This window comes from Rattus norvegicus, chromosome 2 (assembly GCF_036323735.1).
Source record: "Rattus norvegicus strain BN/NHsdMcwi chromosome 2, GRCr8, whole genome shotgun sequence".
NCBI lineage: Eukaryota > Metazoa > Chordata > Mammalia > Rodentia > Muridae > Rattus > Rattus norvegicus.
This window is the reverse complement of record NC_086020.1, coordinates 171,768,630-171,790,082: the sequence shown is the minus strand read 5'-3', so window position 1 is coordinate 171,790,082 and position 21,453 is coordinate 171,768,630. Positions and strand designations below refer to the sequence as shown.

General features: G+C 42.2%; 1 protein-coding gene across 5 annotated transcripts in view; it reads left to right on the top strand.

Moving 5' to 3' along the window:
- Nucleotides 1-21,453, top strand: part of Mnd1 (meiotic nuclear divisions 1) — a 62,602-nt gene that overhangs the window by 4,042 nt on the left and 37,107 nt on the right. For 4 of the 5 annotated variants that reach the window (NM_001398663.1, XM_063281594.1, XM_063281592.1 and 1 more), the window contains 3 exons: nt 2,642-2,707; nt 6,227-6,284; nt 10,523-10,671. In NM_001398663.1, the coding sequence (NP_001385592.1) occupies nt 2,642-2,707; nt 6,227-6,284; nt 10,523-10,671 (273 nt within the window). The remainder of the gene's footprint in view (nt 1-2,641; nt 2,708-6,226; nt 6,285-10,522; nt 10,672-21,453) is intronic. The other variant, XM_063281593.1, reaches the window with a different exon arrangement.

Genomic DNA, 21,453 nt, shown 5'->3' with positions numbered 1-21,453 from the left:
CTTTAGGAGCTTTTGGTTGGACAGAATCAGTCTTTATCTTATTATATCCTACATCTCAATAAGCAGTTTATTTTGTTATGATTTGTTGAGTGGCAGTTTCCTTCAAGATTAAAACTTTGCATCTTGGAGAAACTCTTTAAGATATAGGATATGGAAAGGACTGTGAAACAGAAGAATGTGGGAGAGATACTTACCCAAGGTGAAGACAACAAGGATGGGTCTAAGGCTTTGCCAGTGGTCTCAGCCTTGCCAATGTTGTGACCCTTTAATATAGTTCCTCATGTTGTGGTGAACCCCAAACAACTTATTTTCATAGCTACTTCATAACTATAATTTTGCTGTTTGTTATGAGTCATGATGTTAAGATCTGCCTTCTGATGATCTTAGGTGACCCCTGCCCAAGAGTTATTTGACCACAGGCTGAGAACTGCTGATCTAAGGAGCGTGGAACCCTCAGCCCTGAGGGAAATCTCATTGAATTAAGACAGGAAGTAAACAATTCAAAATAGCTTTAGAAAGTCCCTGAAATTGAAGTAGGCAGGGCACTCCCATAGAGCATATAAACAGTAAAGGCAGCTGAGAGTTGCTCTCAGACAAGCCTGAAGACACAAGCACCAGGCGAGGGGCCTGGAAGGGACTCACACTAACTCAGTTACTGTGAAAGGACACTGGGCAGTGCAAGGTGTGCAGTGTGCTCCAGATTTCCAGCCTTTGTGAGCTGTCACATATGCTAGGGCAGGCTTTGGTGACGCAGCTGTCTTTGTCATTTTTGCTCCTGTGAGTTCTTTCCCATGTTCCAGTAAGTAAGCCAACAAAGTTCAGGAGCTCACCAAGCTGAACTTTGATGGTGTATGTACTTTGATCTGTCATCAGTTATCTGTCTGCAGGACACGGCGTCACACAAACACGACCCTGTGCCATTTTTGAGAAGGATTCAGAACACTGAATACTGAGGCTGAGGGATGGCTCCTTGGGTAACAGTGCTTACTGCTAAGCCTGGGTGTCTGAGTTCAAGCCTTGGAACCCACATGGAGAGAAGAGAAAACCAACTTTGGAAGGTTTTCCTCTGCCCTCTTAATGTTCCTTAGGTCCTCCTCCCCAACAAAGAACTAATAAATAAATGTTAGAGTGGAACCCCAAATCCCAGTCTAGTGCTATTTCTCACATTGTTTTTATTTTTATTTTGGATTTTTTGCATTAAAAATTTGGCTCCTCTTTTTATTTAATTTGAATGTAAGTTGATATGTAATATATATATATATTATATGCACATATTATATATAGTAAGAATTATGTGCATATGACTATCTTATTCTCAAATTTGATAAGTTGATATGTAATATATATATATTATACGCACATATTATATATAGTTAGAATTATGTACATATGACTATCTTATTCTCAAGTTTGATAAGTTGATATGTAATATATATATATTATACGCACATATTATATATAGTAAGAATTATGTGCATATGACTATCTTATTCTCAAGTTTGATAATGATTCACAGGTACTTTCATTCTCTATTTGGATAGATTTATTTTCTTTCTTGAGCCTACACACTCCTGTCACTATTTGTTTCTTTTTCATTAAAATATTTAAAATTTTTATGCATATGGATATTCTGACTGTACATATGTATGTATATCATGTGTATGCCTAGTCCCCAGGGAGGCCAGAAGAGGGGGACAGATGTCCTGGGACTGAAGCCCCAGTCGGAGCCACCATGTAGGTGCTGGGAATTGAACCCTGCCCTCTGGAAGCACAGCCAGTGGTCTTTAACCTCTGAGCCATCTCTCCAGCCTCTGCTGATACATTTGAATTTGACTCTCGTCACTCCTCAGCTTTAGGAATTCCTCAGCACTTCTTCCTTGTCTTGATGAGAGCCACTCTCTTCCCACTTAGCGTCTGGTAATCTGACCCCAGACAACTTTTTGAAAAGTCTTTGTCATTTGCTCCCTCTGCACAGTCCATCCAGTAGCCATCTTAATGCTTGTCTTGGAGTCTGCACCACTGTGCTTGTGCATGGCGTCTGCACTGGCAGCCTTCCCCACTTCCCAGCCTGACCAAAGCCTTCTAGATTAACACGTCTCCCTTCCCAGGTGGGGTTAATTAATTCTGTCCTGGGTATTTATGCAACAATTTGTGCCTGTAGCTATTAATTACTTACAAGCGACTATCTGTTTTCTTTCAAAAGGCAATCCTAATGAAAGTTAATACAGTGGCTTGTGATTGGTTCATTTTATAAATACTAAGTTTCTACAAAGGGCGTGTAGTGGTACACACTGACGGAGCAGATGGCTCTCTTAGTTCAAGGTCAGCTTGGTCTACAGAGGAGTTCCAGGGGAGTTAGGGCTACACAGAGAAACCCTGTCTTGAGAAACCCAAAAATAAAATAAAAATACATGTCCACAAAAGGTTTTCCCTATCACTGTATAGAAAATTGGCAGTCCCTGTTTCAAGACTTGGCACATCATTGCTAAAGTCAGTCTTTAGGCCAAGTTTGAGAGTGGCAAACCTGGTGACATTAGGTAGAATCAAACACATTTTAAGATAATGTTCAGTGTCAGATTGTTGTGAAATGCTGTTTTGTTTAAACTGCTGCTTCTGGTTGTTGTTGTGTTTTATGCTTTAGTCAAAGAAAAGAGGACTGAGTGGGGAGGAGAAGAGGACCCGGATGATGGAAATATTTTTCGAGACAGTAAGTTATTTCTCCCAATGTTGTTAGTGTGTTTGTGTGACTTTCACATTAAATGTGTCTTCACTGCATGTTGTGTGTTTTCCGGTTATGTAGGTCAATGTTAATGGACTATTTCTTGTTAGACACCCACATGAACTTGGTTCTCTGGGGACACATAAAACTCTGCAGCCGTTTTTGGCTCTTCTGAGCTGTTAGGAGGAAGCGCCATCTCTTCTTTACAGAGTTCTGTCTGGACTGTCCTAAGACTGATAATGCAACTCTCTCTGAGTCATCATTTGATGGTGACCTCTTTCCGTCTGAAGTAGGTGTCAGAGTGTAGGTTCTCTCAGGTCCCCAGTGTGCAGTCCTGTAAGGTCATTGGCTTTGCCTTACTGCTCAGCATTCCTGAGACGGTGTGAGCAGACTCTCGGAACAAGAGTGGACATTAGCCAGGTTCAAACAAGGAGGTCGCCTGGTTTTATAGGGAGCACAGATAACCTCGCTTCTTTGTGTTTACCAGTCCGTCTACAGCACAGCGTTTATGATGATAGCCAGGACTCCTTAATGTATTCCAGATGTCTGCCAGTCACTGAGAGGAAATCAAGTTTCAGCTTCACTAAGTGACAGAGTCAGAGTTCACTTCCAGGCTCTAGAGCCTACTTTTTTACATGTACCTGTTCGTGGATGGGTCTTTCTTTTATAAAGAAACAAGACAGGCCTTATACCCTCTGTGTCCCTCCCTCCATCTTCCCAAATTGTTCCTGTGGCTCAGGAGGACCTTAGGTCCACTGGCTATTTTCATCCTTTGCAGATGGGGGTGGGGTGGTGGTGGTGGTGGTGGTGATGGTGGTGGTGGTGGTGGTGGAAATGATAAAATATTACATTGCCAAAATTCCTTTTCATTTGTGCAGATTCTCAGTAAAGCAGTTAAAATGTTCCCAGGACTTTAGAAAGCCTGGGTCTCACCTTTATGGTTGTAGAGCCAGTGCAAAACTGCTGTTCCAAAGATAAGTTTGTGTTTTAGGTTTTTTCTTTGGCTGAGTTGAAATTTTTTTGCTGTAGCCTTAGAACAAAAACAGATTTAATTTCTTCCAGGCAGTAAAAACCCAAGGAAAGTAGTGAAATGATTTTATCTTTTCAGTATTAATTTCTCAAATAACAAAGTTTGCCATTTCTGGTTTAAAAATTCTCATCTTCACCCTTCAATGGCATTTTGACACTGAAGACTAACACTGAGGACTGACACTGAGGACTGACACTGAGGACTGACATTGAGGACTAGCACTGAGGACAGACACTGAGGACTGACACTAAAGACTAGCCACTTAAGATGCTCAATACTGAGCTTTTCTGCAGAGTTATTAGTTCTATTAGTTTCATTCAGTTCATTCTTTCTATTTTATCTTCAAGTTGTGATGTAATATGTTGCTGCTTACTTATTGACTCTGTCAATTTGGGGGATGGAATTGGAAAATGTAGCAGTGAACTTTGGAAACATAATGGAAAACATTGTGTCTGTTTTCTCCGGAACAATACACAGTGTATCTGGGAGCCACTGATGCCAACTGTAGGTCATTATTCGTCATCAGTCCTTCGGGATCCAGAACAAATCACTATTATGGTCCAAGGTAGCGTGCATTCTGGAATTCAGTTTCTGAAATTTGGATTCTAATTCCATTCTTGATAAGTAAAATTCCAACAAACTCAAATGGTTACTATTCTGTCAGTTATGGAATTTGGCATTAGATGTGGCCCTTCTCCAAGACAGTGTCATGACTAAGTGCTTACCATGTGGTGCTAAGTAGAAAATGCAGATGCTAAACAAATATTGCCGTATGATTATACATGTTAATGGTAGGGTTACGTTTTGTAGTCTGTTTTCTAAGTCACGCTGATGAAAGTGTAATACCTTCTGAATTAATTAGAAAACTTACTAGTTAAGCACCTTGTACCGTGCTGCCTCTAATCACGGATGCTGGCCAGGCACCATGTACCTTACTGCTTCTAATCAACTACATGCACCATGCTTCCTCTAATCACGGATGCTGGCTAAGCACTGTGCACCATACTGTCTCTAATCATGGATGCTGGCTAAGCACTGTACCCTGCTGCCTCTAATCATGAATGGTTCACCAACAATGTCTTGGGAGTGTTTTCAAAAACATTTGTAGTAATGACAACTCATGAAGAGCCCACAGTTGCACTCCTCAACTCTCTCTTCCATCTATTTCCTGTTCCTTTGGTTTTGGAGACACTCTGTATTTCTAGATTCCAGGCTGCTTTGTCAATAGACATTTTGCAGATATTTTCTTTTAGGTAGTTGTCTGTCTTCTCAGTTTAGGTGAGCAGTGGCTTTTGAACTTTATCAAGGTTTAGTTTCTGTTCACTTGAACTTGCTCTTTCAGTTCGTTTAGAAATCAGTGGATCCCATTCCCATCCTAGTCACGGGCTTCTTTCTAATTATTAAGTGTATTAATCTTTCTAGACTATGTCACTTTCCCCGGCCAAATGCTTTTCACCACTTCTGAGTAAAGGAGTGGTCAGCAAGAGCGTCCCCTGGCCACTGGGTTAAATACTCTGTAGGTGTATTTTGCTCTGTGTATATAGAGTGTGTCAGTGTCTGGGTCAGTAAGGGGATCAGTGATTGGGGCACAGCATGAGCTGGACAGCTTTTCTATCATGTGAAGTTAACTGCTTCGTAAACCCTTAAATGAACAGCTAGCTTGCACAGTTGTCTAACTTTAGTTACTACTGGTGAGTCTGTGGCGCATGATGCATACTAAGTAAGGCACTTTCCCCTCTTTCTTTTTTCTTTGGCTCTGATTCCCTCCCTCATTTCCTCTCCCCCACTTCCTTTCTTCTTGATACATACATGGCCTTGTTATATTGCCCAAACTGGTAATCCTCCCATCACTGAGTCTGTTTTTTGTTTGTTTTGTACAGGGGGGGGGGTGTTGGTGTTGTTTGTTTATTTGGTTGTGTTTATTTTTAGTTATTTGACATTTTTTATATGTATGTGTATGCCTGCATGTATGTATGTGTATCATGTGTGTGCCTGGTGCTCACAGATGCCAGAAGGGGACACCAGATGCCCTGAACCACCATGTAGATATTGGGAACCAAATCAGGGTTCTTTGTAAGAACAGCGAGTGCTTTTAACCACAGAGTCATTTCTCTAACGTCCTGTTGTATGGTTTCCGGAACACCAGAGTGTCAGAGCAGCACATTATCTGATGGTACAAATTACTCCCCAGAGCTAGTTTTCCTGCTTTGATGAGATGTTTTGTTGTTGTTGTTGTTCCAGTTGTGAATAGATAACTGTGCTCATGTAGAAGTATGTCTACATGTTACATCCATAAGTTCTACACTTGGCATTGAGTGAGAGCATTTCTTCTAGTTCTAAAATGCTCATTTCTAGTACCTTATTCATTTGTAGACATAGCCTTTTGATATTATGTTTTATAATACAGCTATAGTAAATATAAATAAATAGTAGAAAGTAATTATTTATTTCTCATCTTCTTTAACTCTTTTAACCAGAAAGATGTATTCCAACTGAAAGACCTGGAGAAGCTTGCTCCCAAGGAGAAAGGCATCAGTGAGTATTAAAGAGAGAGCGGAGGGTGGGCATGGGGGCTCGGTCTTTTCTGCAGTGTTCTTTCCCTCTGTGGACAGTGCAAACATCTAGAAGTAAATATATCTGTAAACGCCCCGTGTGACACTCCTTAGGAATCAAAGCAGCCTCTGTGTTTGGACCCTCTGCCCTAGGATACATATGTGCACTTGCATATATTCTTTTACCCATGTGCACTCTTTTTTTTTTTTTTTTTTTTTTTTTGGTTCTTTTTTTCGGAGCTGGGGACCGAACCCAGGGCCTTGCGCTTCCTAGGCAAGCGCTCTACCACTGAGCTAAATCCCCAACCCCTCCCATGTGCACTCTTATTTTATTCTTTATTTCAAAAGAAATAAAGATGGTTTTCATTTATTTTGTAGTGTTTGTCAGATGTGAGGTGGTATCTTTACACAGTGCATTAGTTTCCTGAGGCTGTATCACTACTTAGTATAAATTTGATAGCTTAAAGAAAATGACTTACGGGCTGGAGAGATGGCTCAGCCATTAAAGGCTAGGCTCACAACCAAAACTATAAGAAAATGACTTACTTTCTTTGCCTCTCAGCTCTAGAGGCAGAATGTTGATATAAAGGTGTGAACAGGGCTATGTAGTGATAATTCTGGAATTTTGGTTTCTTTAAAAGACACAGAAATAGTATATGTTTTCATTTCAATCCCAGGTGTGGGATATGGGGCAGCTTCTCAGCAGCTGACCATGATTTGCCTCATGCTCTAGCAGGGGTGTGCTGTCCCAGCTGCAGTTAGTTTCTGTGTTTGTGACGTTTGAGATCCTAGGAGCTTTTTAGAGGGTATATAATGCCAGAACCCCAATAAATGGGGCGGGTGGCTGTGGTGGCTCACAGTGAAGAAACAAGAAGAAAGAAATTAGATTCAGAGATTCCCCCCGCCATCCCACATCTTTCTTTCTCTCTTATCCTATGATAGGGGTGAAACCGGGGAGATAAAGGGCGGGAGAAAGAAGAACCCACAAAGTAGCAGAGACCAGCTGCAGGGTTGGTTCCCTGGGAGACTGAAGAACCCTTTCCTTCTCTCCTAGGATCCCCTGGCTGCCAGCAGTATATTCCTGATTCCTCTCCTTGGTACTATCTGCCAGTGTCCTTCCTTCCTTTGTTGTTTGTTCCCTTTTCTCTATGACAGTCATTGACCTTAGGGCTGATTCTGCACCCAAGGCGATTTCTTCTTATTTTTTAGTTACACTAATCTGCTAGTCAGACTTTGCATTGCAGTGACAAAATGCCTGACAAAACAACTTCAAAGGAGAGGTTAGTTTCTCTTACAGTTTCAGAGGTTTTCAGTAGTGACAGATAGAACAGCAGGTCCCATCACTGAGCTAAGGAAGAAAAATGTTGTACTTTTTCTGTTCTAAAATCACAATCACTGTAAACGTTTTGAAGCTTGTCAGTGTGTATATGTGAAGATCTGACATTCTGAGAGGAAATCATACTGCTTATGCAGTTGCGTGTGTGTGTGTGTGTGTGTGTGTGTGTGTGTGTGTGTGTGTGTGGCGGGGCAGTGAGGGTGCTGGTGTTGACCCAGGGCCTCATGCTAGGCTGGTACTCTACCACTGAGCTGCCTCTTTGCTCTGCATCTACCTTATATAACACATCCTCTGCATGTGTGTGTGACTTGCTTTGGAAGATGGATTTTATCCTGCGACTACTTGTCAAACTTGCTCAGTTGGTCACCTGTTGTTGACTATCAGTGCTTAACTTGTGGGTCATGGTCCCTTCGGGGGTTGAATGAACCTTTCACAGGAGTCGTGTAAGTTCACTGGAAAACAAAGATATTTACATTACTATTCATAACAGTAGCTAAATTGCAGCTAGGAAGTAGCAATGAAAATTATTTTATGGTGGGAGTCACCACAACATGAGGAACTGTATTAAAGGGCCAGAGAGTTAGGAAGATTGAGAACCACTGATTTAGATTATATGCAAATACTGCTGCTGAAAATATTGTGTAATTAACATGCTCTGTGCTCTGGACTGGACTCTGCTCTTTCACAATTCATATGTTGAATCTCCAACCCTCTGGAAATAAGACCTTCACGAGGGAGTTGAATAAAAAGCTAAGTATGATGATACGTGCTTGCAGTCTTAGCACTTGGGAGAGCATGAGTTGGGTCAATTTGATTTCCATGGTGAGAGACTGTCACAATCAATGCAGGAATAAAAGATTATGTGAGATGTTAAGAGTAGAAGTCTAATTTTAAGAACAGAAAGAGAGAGATCTTTGCGCATGTCTGCCGAGGGAAGGCTGTCCTGTAGATACATGCCATCTACAAAACAAGCACAGCATCCTCACCAGTCACTGAGTTGGGTCCTGTCTTGTCCTGGTTGCCAGAACTTGAGGAACAGGGACTGAGCACAGAGCTTTCCCTTCTGAAGCCACTGCTCTCTGGTGGTGTCTTTTTTTTTTTTTTTTTTCTTTTTCTTTTTTCTTTTTCGGAGCTGGGGACTGAACCCAGGGCCTTGCGCTTTCTAGGCAAGCGCTCTACCACTGAGCTAAATCCCCAACCCCTCTGGTGGCGTCTTAGCTGCTGCTTACATACCCGCCCTATGAGGTTTGGTTGTGGAATCCAAGCAAAGCAAACCTTTGTCCATAAGTGTTGTCCGCCTCTCAGGTTACTTCATTAGGCTCGATCTGCAGAAGTAAAGTTGAAAATGAAGCCTGTGTAGCTCTCAGAGTTTGACTCTATTCTTGAATTGCCTTCAGGAAAGGCTTGACCAAGTTATGCTCACTAGCGTTTTTCTTTTCCAGTCCTAGGTGTTGTGTCCCCGTCCTGTCCGTGCTCGGCAAGCACTCTGTCACTGAGCGTCCCCACTGACTCCTCTCATTTCTAGAGTCCCATGACTTGCGTTCAGTTTGTGCTTTATGAGTAGGGGTAAATGTTTTGCACATTTGGTGTCAATTTTATTTATTAGAGCTTGAAATTTTGAATAACTTTCATAGCTAGAGATCTGCTTTAGGAAAAAATTAAATGGATATTAAAATAGGGATATAGTTTTTGGTACATAGGAAATAAGCATTATTAATAGATTGTGATTTTAAATCTTAGCTCTAAATATTGGAACTAGTTCATTTCTACATGTTTAATCTTTCACAACTTTTAGTTTTCTTAGCTGAAGATAATCCATGTCTATTTTTGGACAATAAATAAGGAAGAAGAAAGTAAAATGACATTTGACATGCCTGCCATCCAAACTACTGTCACTGTCATGCCTGCCATCCAAACTACTGTCACATCACTGCATATTGTCTTCCCACTCTTCACATGCTATACAGGGCAGCATTTATTTATCCATGGCATTAAAATTGGTTTATAACATTGCATTGTGGGTTTAGAAATACATTATTGGGCTACTTTCCAATTTCTTTAGATACTAAAAAAATGCTTTGACAAACATGTGTGTCTGTCTTTATGCTCTGTAGCTGAGTTCATACAAGTTACATTTCTTCAAGAAGGAAAGGCATACATGTGACGTTTTAGATACACACTGCAATATTTCCCAGCTGCGTTGATAATACTGGTCTCCTTGAATCCTTTCTAATATTCTTCCACTCTATAAATTGGTGGTCGGGGGCCATACTGTTTGTTCTAGTCTGTCTTCAGAGTGGGTTGAAAAGACTAGGGGTGGAGCTTAGCGATAGAACACTTAGCTACATGTTCAAACCTTATTTCAAACCCTAGTACTACAAAAATGAATATATCGCGGTTATAGTTGAAATATATTGGCCATCATTGTGTATAGACACTTTGTTTTTAAATTAGCACACAAAATAGCAGGTTTTCTCCTGTGCTGTGATATATACTCTGTTTCGGCCAGGCCCCTTTCTGTCCCCGTCTCACCATTGCCCTCTAAGTACCAGGGTTGCTCCACCCCCAGAGTTCAGCTGCCACCTTCATGTCACTGTGTCCTGGTACTCTTTGCACCTCCTCTCTTATCTTTCTTCTCTCATGCCTTTTGAGTTTTGAGTTTCATGGCCTCTGCCCACATTCACTCCCACATAAGCTCCTAAGGTCTGTGTGGAAGAAAGGACCTTCGATGTTTGCCTCGTGAGCCTGGGTCACCTCACTTTCGGTGCATACATAGGTGCATAGCTCTTATTGTAATGTGCTCTGCAAATGTCTCTCTAGTGTTTGCTTTTGAATTTTCCTTAGGAGGCTGCTTAACATAGCGTCTGTGAACGTTTCCTCCCCAGCCGCCATGTCGGTGAAAGAAGTCCTCCAGAGCTTGGTAGACGATGGTATGGTTGACTGCGAGAGGATTGGGACCTCCAATTACTATTGGGCTTTCCCGAGCAAGGCTCTTCATGCCCGGAAGCGCAAGTTGGAGGCTCTGAACTCTCAGGTAAGTCACAGTTATGAAGAGATGTGCTTTGTAGCACAGAAGTGTTTCCCTTAATACTTTTCTCATTCAGTGGTTTCCCTTAAACTTTAAACATACATTCTTATTTGGCCTCGTGTCTAAAGAACATTAACATCTCTTTCTCATGAAAGGTCTGGCTAGAGATGTAGCTTAGGGATAGGATGCTTCCATGGATTGCACACGCTCTAAGTTTCCCTCCCAAACATTACAAAACCATAAAATGGCCTTAGAACTCTTCATCTTTAATTTTCCTATGTTATATTTGCTAATATTTTGGGTTTTTAAAAAAAAATAAGTAGACTCTGGGTGGGACACTTTTAGATTTGGTTTATAGGAAATGATGGAAAAGTAGAATTCCTAATCTGTCCCCTTCCTGTCTGTCTCATAAATTCCTGTTTGCATCATGTATTGCTAATGTATGTCATTGTCTAATAGTTGATGAGCCAGTTTTGATATCTTATGAGCCAGAGCCTTTTAGGCTCAGGGCTCACTGTTAGGTGTTTATGGCTGTCTTTCCTTTTATGTGTGTATAGGAAGGTGTAGGGTACGTGTGCATGCATTCATGCATGTGCATGTCCTATGTGCATGGATCTGTGTGTGTGTGTGTGTGTGTGTGTGTGTGTGTGTGTATGTGTGTGTGTGTGGAGGGGGAGAGAGAGAGAGAGAGAGAGAGAGAGAGAGAGAGAGAGAGAGAGAAAGACACTGACTGGAGGACAACCTTTGGTGTCTTCAAGAATGCTGTCACTACTGGCACAGGGTTTTTATTGACTAGAACTCAATAATTAGGCTAGACTGGCTGGCCACAGAGTCCCAGGCATCCTCCTGTCTCCACCTCCACAGTGCTAGGTTAACAAGCATGCAGCACTGTGCTTGGCATTATTTTTACAAGGTCTGGAGATTGAATGAGGTTCTTGTGCTTTGTTTTCCTGTGAGGTTTTTGTTGTTGTTCTTTTGCCTTTTGGTTTATTTTTTATTTTTCTGAGAAAATGCCTCATGTGGCTCAGGCCAGCCATAAACTTGCTTTGCACTTGAGGAGACTTCAGCTCACAATTATTCTGCCTTCACCTCCCAAGTGTCAGGATTATAACACTTGTGCTACCAACCTACAGATTTTGAAAAATGCATGATTACATGTGTCTACAAGTACAGGGTCTTACCCAGTAGTGTCACTGCCCGAGACGCCTCCTTACTCTGCTTGTTCGTCCTTCTAGTCCTTCAGCTCCCAGAAACCACTGCTCTCCCTCTTTTTAAGACAGGATCTTTCTGTAACCCAAGCTCCCCTCACACTGCAGCCCTACCTCAGGAGGCAGCTGACCTTTTATGTCTTTAGAGTTTTACTTTTCCAGACTTGCACATGACTGAAATCATGGATGCTACAGCCTTCACAGATTGATTTCTTGCACTTAACAAGATGCATTTAAGGCTCCACTGTGTCTTTGGGGGGTTTGAAAGCCCCTTTTTTCTTATCAGTGAGTGAATTTTATCACATTCAGTATATCTCAATATGTACATTGAGCTATTGGACATGTTGGATGCTTCCAGGCTATGACAAATCTGCTATGAGACCTTTATGTCCATGTTTCTGCCTAGTGTGTGCTCTCAACTTGTTCGGGTATTCCCAAAGGCCATTGTTTCTGGATTGTGTGATCTGTGTGTCCTGTGTGCCTTCCAGTGTAGATGTCCTATTGTGCATTTCCGTCTGTGGAGACCGAGGTTTCCTGTCATCACGCAGCGGCTTGCGCAGCAGATTATATGTCTGTCTTAACAACAGAATCAACACGTGGTGGCGTTTCATCGTTTCTGTTTGCAGCTCCCTGATAAGTGGTGTGGAGCTCCATTTCATACACTCACGCCATCTGTACGGGAGAGGATGTAATTTTATTTTAATCTTTGCTGACTTTTCATTGCTTTCTTCAGTGTTGACTTGTAAAACCTTTGCATTTGCATATTTTTATTTCTTTTGCTTAAAATCCTGTGTCTGCTTCAATCCAGTGGTTGAAGTGTTGTATCTTTGAGGATGCTAAGGTGGCACTGCCATCTCTGTCACTTTTGTACTTTCTACCTGGAATTCTCTTTTGGCATATCTCCTATTCTGTGTCATTAGATTAGGAAATCCGGTGTGACAGTTACATTTTTGTTCCCATGCTCCAGTCTATGCCTGTGAATTAGGACCATTTAGCATTATTGAAACCAGTTCTTTGAAACTGAATTCTGTATGCTATAAGCATATGATTAAGAGGGTGAGTGTGATCTAAACACATGTTAAGTTCTCAAAGGTATAGTAAAAATAGCTTATATTAGCTGATAATGGTCATGAACTAGGTTTAAGGCTTTTCATTTTTTGAGATGGCAAAAATTAGAAAATATACATAGAATTATAATGTCAGCTTAAAATCATAAAGACGAAGCCCTGTGTTGGCATGGGCCTCTTTCCACACTTTTACTCTTGACTGTGTTCCTCTAATTCAAGTTTGCCTCCTTCTTTACACTGCCAAACTTAATTATGCAGGAAGATAAATATCCAACAGTATTAAAGGCATCCATCATTTTTAACATATTTGAAAATTTAAAACAATTGATGTGTATATGCGTGTGCACATGTGCATATACAACTATGTATGCAGAGACCAGAGGAGGGTGGAGGGTGGCCTCTTCTATCCCTTCTACTTTGGTTCTTTGAGACAAAGTCTCTTATTAAACCAGAAGTGTTAACGTAACTTTTATTTGCCTGATATAATTGTTGTCTCTGAGGCTTAGCTCACTGCCTCCGTCTGCTAACCTAGGCGTAGTCCTGGAAGCATCCAGCCTCCGTATAGCCTTATGTAGGCACAGAATGTTTGCAGCCTCTGAGACTTACTGCTGAAGAAGCTCACGCTTGCTTGTTCTTTCTGAACCCTGGCCGCTTGGTTCAACCCAGCTGCTCTCTATAACTGTCCCAGTTAAACCGCACCCCCCTACCTCTCTCCTCTCTTTCCCCTCTCCTCTCTTCCTTCACCACTCTCGCCTTTCCATCCTCCCCCTCCTCTCCCTTCTCTCCCTTCTTCCCCTCTTCTCCCTCCCCCCCCCCCCACTTCCTAGCTTCTCTTTCCTGTCTCCATGAGAGTTGGACATATTCTATCTCTGACTCATTCTGTCAAATCTTTATCTGCCCCTCAACTAGATGTTACTTTCAAACATAGCTGCTTTCCTCTACCTTCATTGTTTGGGATTAAAGGTCTGTAGTAAGGGCGTGTCTGTATTCCAGCCAGAGGGATTGAAGGTGTGTCATTTCAGCCAAAAGAGGCTGCGGCTACATTTTAAAGGTCATTTGTTTTATGTTTTGACCTATTTGAAAGAGATGGAAGTGAAGGTTTTTAGCTGTGAAGTTACATCATGACAAGTGCCTTTCTTACGACAGTTTACAGAATGGACCAATTAGGAGGTTATTTTAATTATATGGTTAAGAAACAAGGCCTACCCCCACCCACAGCCAAACATTAGATGAAGCTTGGGAGGTCTTGTGGAAGAGATGGGGGAAGGATTGAGGGTCCCAGAGGGGGTTGACTCCTCAAGTAGACCAACAGAGTCAACTAACCTGGACCCTTGGGGGTTCCCAGAGACAATCAAAGAGTGTAAGTGGGCTGAACCTACTCCCCCATCCCAACACATATGTAGCCAAAGTGCAGCTTGGTCTTCATGTGAGTCACCCACTGTTAGAGAGGGAGCTTTCCCTGCTTCTGTGTGCCTGCCCTGGAACATGAACCCACAACTAAGGTGGCCATGGACAGTCACTGAGGGTAGAATGCCTCGCCATGCTAATGAAACATCTCAGTACCCTTAGTCTTCAGCCAATGACCTTCCCTTCCTGGAAGCTCACCCTTTCCCAAAATTATATAATCCTTGGTTCACCACGAATAAAGCATATGCATTCACATCCACCCCCAATAAAGAAATATGAACAAGCTAAAATTGTCCCAGAGAGCTGCTTCATTAAAGATCACAACAGAGAAGGCCTTTGCCTAAACAAGCTATAATAGACTCCTGAAGGCTTCTCTCTTCTCTTGCCTCTCTGGCACTTAGCACTCATTCCTAATCTGACCAGGATCCTGTTTGTCTCGGAATCTGTTCTCCCCTTCTGGCCTTATATGTGGCAGCACTCTGACATCCCACAAGGAGACACCGATCACAGACTCTGTTCCTGACTTCCTCTCTGGGCCACTACACTGGTGGCATCCAGGTACCCCAAGAGGAGACCTTGGAACCACAGCATTTGTCCCAGACCCTGCCTTCCCCTTCTGGTCTATTATGCCTCCATGTCATGATGCCACTGCGGACAGTAGACTGGTTGGGACTTCACCTTGTCCTCCCTGAGTGGTGACCCTGACAGTGGATCAGCAAAACATGGGACTGCAGGAATGTGTAGTAGTTATTATTTGGACTTGAATTGTCTCTGGTAGGCTCATGTTTTAAACACTTGTTCCTTAGCTGGTCCTTGTGGGAACCTTTGGAACCTTTGGGAAGAAGAGCCTACTAGTAGGCAGAAATAGATGAACTGGGGCCAGTCTTTGGAGGTTGTATGAGTTTCTGGTTTAGCCTTGTTCTCTGGTGTAACAAGCCCCTGCCACCTACAAAATGCCTTGAAATCCAGACTCTGAGCCCATATCCATCTTCCCTCCCTGAAGTTGTGTTTGTCAGGTCTTGTTGTCACATAACAGCAGGAAGATAACTCATCCAGTGGTGCAGCCACTGTAGAAACCATATTCTAATTCCTCAAATGTATGCATCGAATAAGTATGAGATTCAGCAAGTGTGTCTCTTGGTTGCATCCAGAGACTTGAAAATAGAACTAAAGAGGGTTAGTATCTCTGGTCAGGGCAGAATTCTTATTTTTATTTAGTAAAGATGACAGCTACCCAAACATCTGTCCATGGAAAATGGAAATTGAGTCTTATTCATTGTAGAAAGGAATACGTTCTGGTACACAGTCGAATGTGGATGGGCCCCGAAGATAATGCTAGCGGAAAAGTCAGCTATAAAGCAACCAGTAGTATCTGAGCCCACATGTCTCACAGCCAACGTGCATCATGGATCAGGGAGCAAATAGGAGGAGAAAAGGGCTGCGCCTACCATGCCTCAGGACATGCCCCTGCCCTGCCACCCAGTGACTTCATTTCTTTCCATTAGGCCCCAACTACCAAAAGTTCTGCCACCTCCCTATAGTCCCATCTCGAATTCAGACCTTTAATGTGGCTATTTTTCTAAACCTTACTGCATTTTTCTGACTTGATTTTTGCTTTTATCACTTTTGTGAATTCTGGTTTCCCTCATCTGCTCTTAGTCAGATTTTCACACCTGAGACTCTTCTCAGCCCCTTGCTCACAGACACTTGTTCTTTACACGTGTATTAAGGTCTTACCACAAATGTGGTATGTGGCTTTGATGTGTACTCCTGGCATCCTGTAGTAAACATGACACGTGTTTACTAATGTAGCATGTACTCTGTTAAGGAAACAGTGTATCTAAAACATGCTTGTTCTTGTAGGTGATGTAAATGGAAGAGTAGCTTCAAATTTCCTGGGAAAGTTTTAATTTTCTCTAGAGGTTCCCCCTCCTCCCTGAATATGATTATAGAGTAATGCTAAAGTAGAAGTGTTGTGCATCAGGAAAAGCCTAAAGATTAGGTTTTAAGAACAGCTGTGGCCATTTTCCCAAGACATGTGTTACAGGTGTTTCATCAGTGTGTGAGCTGTGAGTTGGAAGTGGGCAATAGTTTGGTTCCTGAACGATCTCTGAGTGGTGTTCAGTTTCTTGAGTGAGAGCAGGTCATGAGACAGTGGAAGGAAAACCCAGTCACAGTATTTTCTGCAGCACAAGTGAGATTTGGTGATGGGGACGTGAAGTGTGCCAGTGGATGGTGTCAGTCAAGCGACAACACAGCACAGAATTCCAGCCTGTGTCTCAAACAGGCCTCGAAATGTCAACGGAGGCTCGCACGTATGCATGTGGAGGGGAGTGGCCGGCGGCGAGTATGCGCAGATGGAGATAGCGGGAACACGTTGCTAAGTGACCAGATGAGAGAAGCAAGTGGCATAGGATGGAAGGCGTGTCTTTATCATGTGATCTACACTGTAAAGTATACACATGTGGAGAAGACCTGTTCCAAACAATGGCAGAGCCCAAGTGAGGTCTTGGGTTCTTCAAAGGTATTTTGAGCTCTTTCCCTCTGAACTTCTCTGGAAATTAAGCCTTTAGGTAGCACTGTTTTTGTTAATTATTCCATTACTTGTGGTCTTTTTATTAATCTGGGTTAGGTCTTCTCTTAGTTACATTTTACTGGGTGGAAAAACAGTAAACTTCAGACACTGTAACTTCCAGGACCAAACACTGATCCCACCCATTTCTTTGTGTCTGAGAACCAGGCCTGGTTTCAGTGAGGACCTGGGCTCACAGTCTTGTTTGAGCCTGTAGTTCCACTGATGAGGCCGTGCTGCGTTCTCAGCTGAGTGTCTCCTCGGGGAGCACAGGCTTCTCAGCACAGCTCACTTACAGGACATCAGCTCTGTAGGCTCTTGGGCTAAGGACCTCACATCTTTAACTTTTGGCTAGAGGTTTCCCTCAGTTCTTACTGTGGGTCTTTCCAGAATGCAGTTTACTGCAGTCATGCCTAGAATATTACCTAATAAATGTAAATTCTTTGCAAACAATTATGTTTATAAAATAATGACAAAGATTTAAAAGTCTGTACATTTCCAGTACAGATGCATTTTTCTCCCTGAATATTTTTTTATTCCTAGCAATTGAACCAGTGTTTGTGAAACCCATGGGTGCAAGGGCTAATTACAAAAAAATTTTTTTTTAAATTTGCTTAGTGAATTCCATATTCATTTTTGTGTTTTCTGTTTGCAGTGTGTTTCTTGTAAGGATATATAATTTTTATATAAGCTGACAGTTTCTGTCTTTTAGTGTGTTAGACTGTTTGTATTTAGTGTTAGAATCAGTGTGATTAAATTTGCTGTTATAGTTGATTTTTGTTGCTTGAGAATGAAGATTATGTTTTCTTGGTTCAACAAATAAGTTACTGAACATTTGAGCCTTGTAGAAGGTCAGTTCTGTCTTAAGTTGGGTACACGGGTGCTTATTACGTATTTCTCGGCCAATGGATAAGGCAAAGATACTTTACCTTAAGTGAAAAAGGCCAACTGTATTTTTTTACGCTTTAATCCTAGACTTAGCATAGTTCATAGTAACTAGCTATACTGTCAGGTAATCCTAATAGAAGTGAACCAGAATGTCTTGGTAGTACTGTAAATCCAACTATTTCAAAATCGATGGTAGTTGATGTTTGTACTGAATGATTGAAGACTAGAGTGTTCCTATTCCACTGCTCTGGTTTTCTTGGAACACAGTGTAAGAGATGACAACATAGGCCAGATTTACCAAGTCATCGTATAAAGTAGCTGCTGTCAATCTAGTCCTGTCCTACTGTCTGAGATTTAGCATCCCTCTCTTTCATTCCTCTTAGAAGCTGGAGGTGGAAGCTTAACCGTGCACACCTCTGTAAATCAGAAGTCCAGGCATGCTAACAGGTAGGCTAGGCATGGGTCCTTGCCTGCTGTTCTGAGCACTGTTCTAACTCACAGCAGGGTTCTGTTTTTGTTTTTCTCAAGCAACTGGAAAAGGTTGCAAGCTTTTCTTCAGCTTTTCAGAGACTTGCTTTCCCTGTTTGTGAGGGAGGTCACTCTCCCTTTATGGGCTGTGGTGAAGATGAAGTGTGAGGTTCCTGCTACCTTAGGGTTTCTGCATATGGTGGCCACACAGCAGATAAATTATGGCTCACGCAGGATTATAGACTGGAAAGCTACTTGCTCAATCAGAGCAAACAGCGGAGGGCTTGCAATTTACCTTAGGCCATTCAAAAGGTAGCAGTCAGTGTTTATGCTTTGTAAGAAAAACACTGAGCTGTGCGGGACGTGTCATTTTTATGAGGGAGGGAAGTGAGTGGCCGACAGCCGGAAGGATGCTGCTTTGATGTGTGATTCACACGGAGACTAGTCACTGGTGATTGGCCACCCTCACGGCTGCAGAGAAGGATCAGCTCGTCTGCAGATTGCCAAAGTATAATGCTGACTTCCTTTGAGTTTTCTTGTTAATTATTTCCAGATTGGCCTGGGTTGTAGGGGGTGGGGCGGCTCTTCATTTCCTTCCTTTTAATGCCATTCCTGTTCTGCCTCTGACTCCAGTTACGTGCAGGAATGTGCTGTCTCTTGAGGATAGACATTCTTATAGGAAATTTGAAAATTAAATCAGGAAATATATTTTTTCTCCTTCGAGTTTTGATTGTGTATGTTGATCATCATCATTGAAGACGGTGAAGGGCTCACAGTTATAATTTGTTTGAAGTTCACCATTTCCTAAGAAGACAAACCAACTGTTAGCTGTCCGTGTCATGTGTTAACCTCCACAGAGATTGGCCATGTGCTGCCGTAAATTTTCTGAGTATAAAGATAGGTGATCTGTACCTAGAGACTTTGCAGTTTCCTTGATAAGGCATAGTTATCTAACTTGCTTGGAAATAATTAACAAGAAACTATAAAAGTGAACCTGTATAGTTTTGAATATGGTAGTGGCACATGCTAAGCTTTGTTGTGCATTGCTGTACAGTTTAGGACAAAGGCGAGGCTCTCAATTTTTTTTTAATGACATTTACCTATTTATTTGGTCATTTATTTTGTATGTGTAGGGCATTTATATGTGTTTGTTTATATGTATAGGGGTATATGTAGGTGCCATAGCACATGTGTGTGTTCATTCATTCATTTGTATGTTTATTGGTATATGTATGTGCCCTAGCACATGTGTAGAAATCAGAAGACAACCCCCAGGGGTCAGTTCTCTCCTTTGACCACGTGGAAGGAAGGTAGTCAGGCTTAGTGGCAGGTGCCTTCACCAACCCGAGAAACCTCACATCCCAGACAAGGCTTTTCTAAACGTGCACGGTTAACAAAGAGTTCTTAGAAACTGTTGTTCAGAGCTGAAAGGTGGGATAGGTTTCTGTCAGTGTTTCTCAACCTTTCTATGGCTGTGATCCTATAATACATTTCCTCCTGTGGTGACCCCCATCATAAGTTATTTTGTTGCTCCTTCAGAACTGTAATTTTGCTACTGTTACAAATTAAAATGTAAATCTGGGATATACAGAATGACATGTACTATCCAGAGGGGCCTCAACCCACAGCTTGAGAACCACCGGTTTAAATGAAAGGTGTTGCTGAACAAAGAAGCATTAGGCCTGTTGGTGACTGCTTAGGGAGGTTAGTGAAGAGCTTGGGAGTATGTCCTGATTCTTATGCCTGCCTGAGGCTTCAATAATGTTAGTAACTGTGTGTGCACATCAGAAGGCTGCGGGACCCACAGGTTGGATAACTTGCCAGGGTGACAGTATTAGGAGGCAGTAAGGGAAGACTGGCATCTCTGTTTTCACTGCGTGGCCCATGCCACTAAGGGAAGACAACCAGTTGCGTTCGGTGCATGGTGGACACTTAGGACGAGTGTGCAGAGGCTTGTTTGCTATGTGCTCATGGAAGCATAAAGCTGGAAGTCACATTGAGGTCATACTATTATGGGATGTCTTAGTGGTTGGTTTCGTTATGTACACCAACCAGAGGAAACTCAAATTTTCCTGCCAGAATAAATTTATATTTTATTATAAGCTTTAGACAACAGTGTTGTTAGTTCCCTCCCTTTGCATAATATGCTTCAGATAGTACTAATTTGGCTGAAAATAATTCACAGTATAGTAGTTTTTTCAACAAAGCTAAAATAAATATCTAGGTTGAACTGAAGAAAGGTTTTTAAATTGGCCCTCTACGTAGCTGTGATGCAGGTGTAGTCTCATAAATTAAAGTGTTTCATAGCAGGAAGAGCTTCCTTTAGAGATGCCGCAAACAGCAAGCACACTGCTATCTCCTTTCTTTTGAAATTCATATTTTGATATTTGATACCAAGAGCACCGATTTTAGCTCAAGTGATGGTAGCAATGACTAGATACCTCTCACAAGTCATTGTTGTAATAACTGTGAGTGTAGCCTAAAGAAACTCCCAAGTGAAGTGACATTTCTTTGTATCTAAAAGATGTACGGAAGTTGTTGGGAGGCTGGAGGGAGATGGCTTAACATCTCAGATGGATTCATTGCATTCTTGCAGAACCTGAGTTGTGTTCTAGCACCCATACCTCATGGCTCACAACCACCTGGAACTCCTGCTCCAGGGGATCCAACACCTCTGGCCTCCAAGGGCACCTGGACTCAAGTGCAAATCGCCTCCCCTCAGGATAATTAAAAATAAGATAAAATAATTGTTAAAAATCAAGAATGGCCTTGAAGTTAATTCTTAAGACAGTCATCCTGACTTCAGTCTTAAAAAGGATGGCAGCCCTGACACATAACATGAAGGAGGCTTGGCTTGGGCAGCAAGACCAGCAGGCAAGTTGTCACCTTGTCTCCATCTCCCATTTAGTCTCTGGGAGAGTCTATGCCCAAGTGAGGAGCGTGGCAGGGTTTTGCTCCTATTCTATGCAAGTGTGGTGTGTGTGTGTCCTTCAGGGGACGCTCTGCGATAGTTCCCTTTGTATTGGACATGAAGTGTAGCCAGACTCTGGAGGGAGGAAGTGGGACTGAGACTCCTCAGATCTGGAGGGAGGAGGTCCTACTGAACAGACAGACATTGGCTCTGGAGATTGGTTATAGCAGCATGGATGCACTTAGAGTCCACTTAGAAATTAAATGT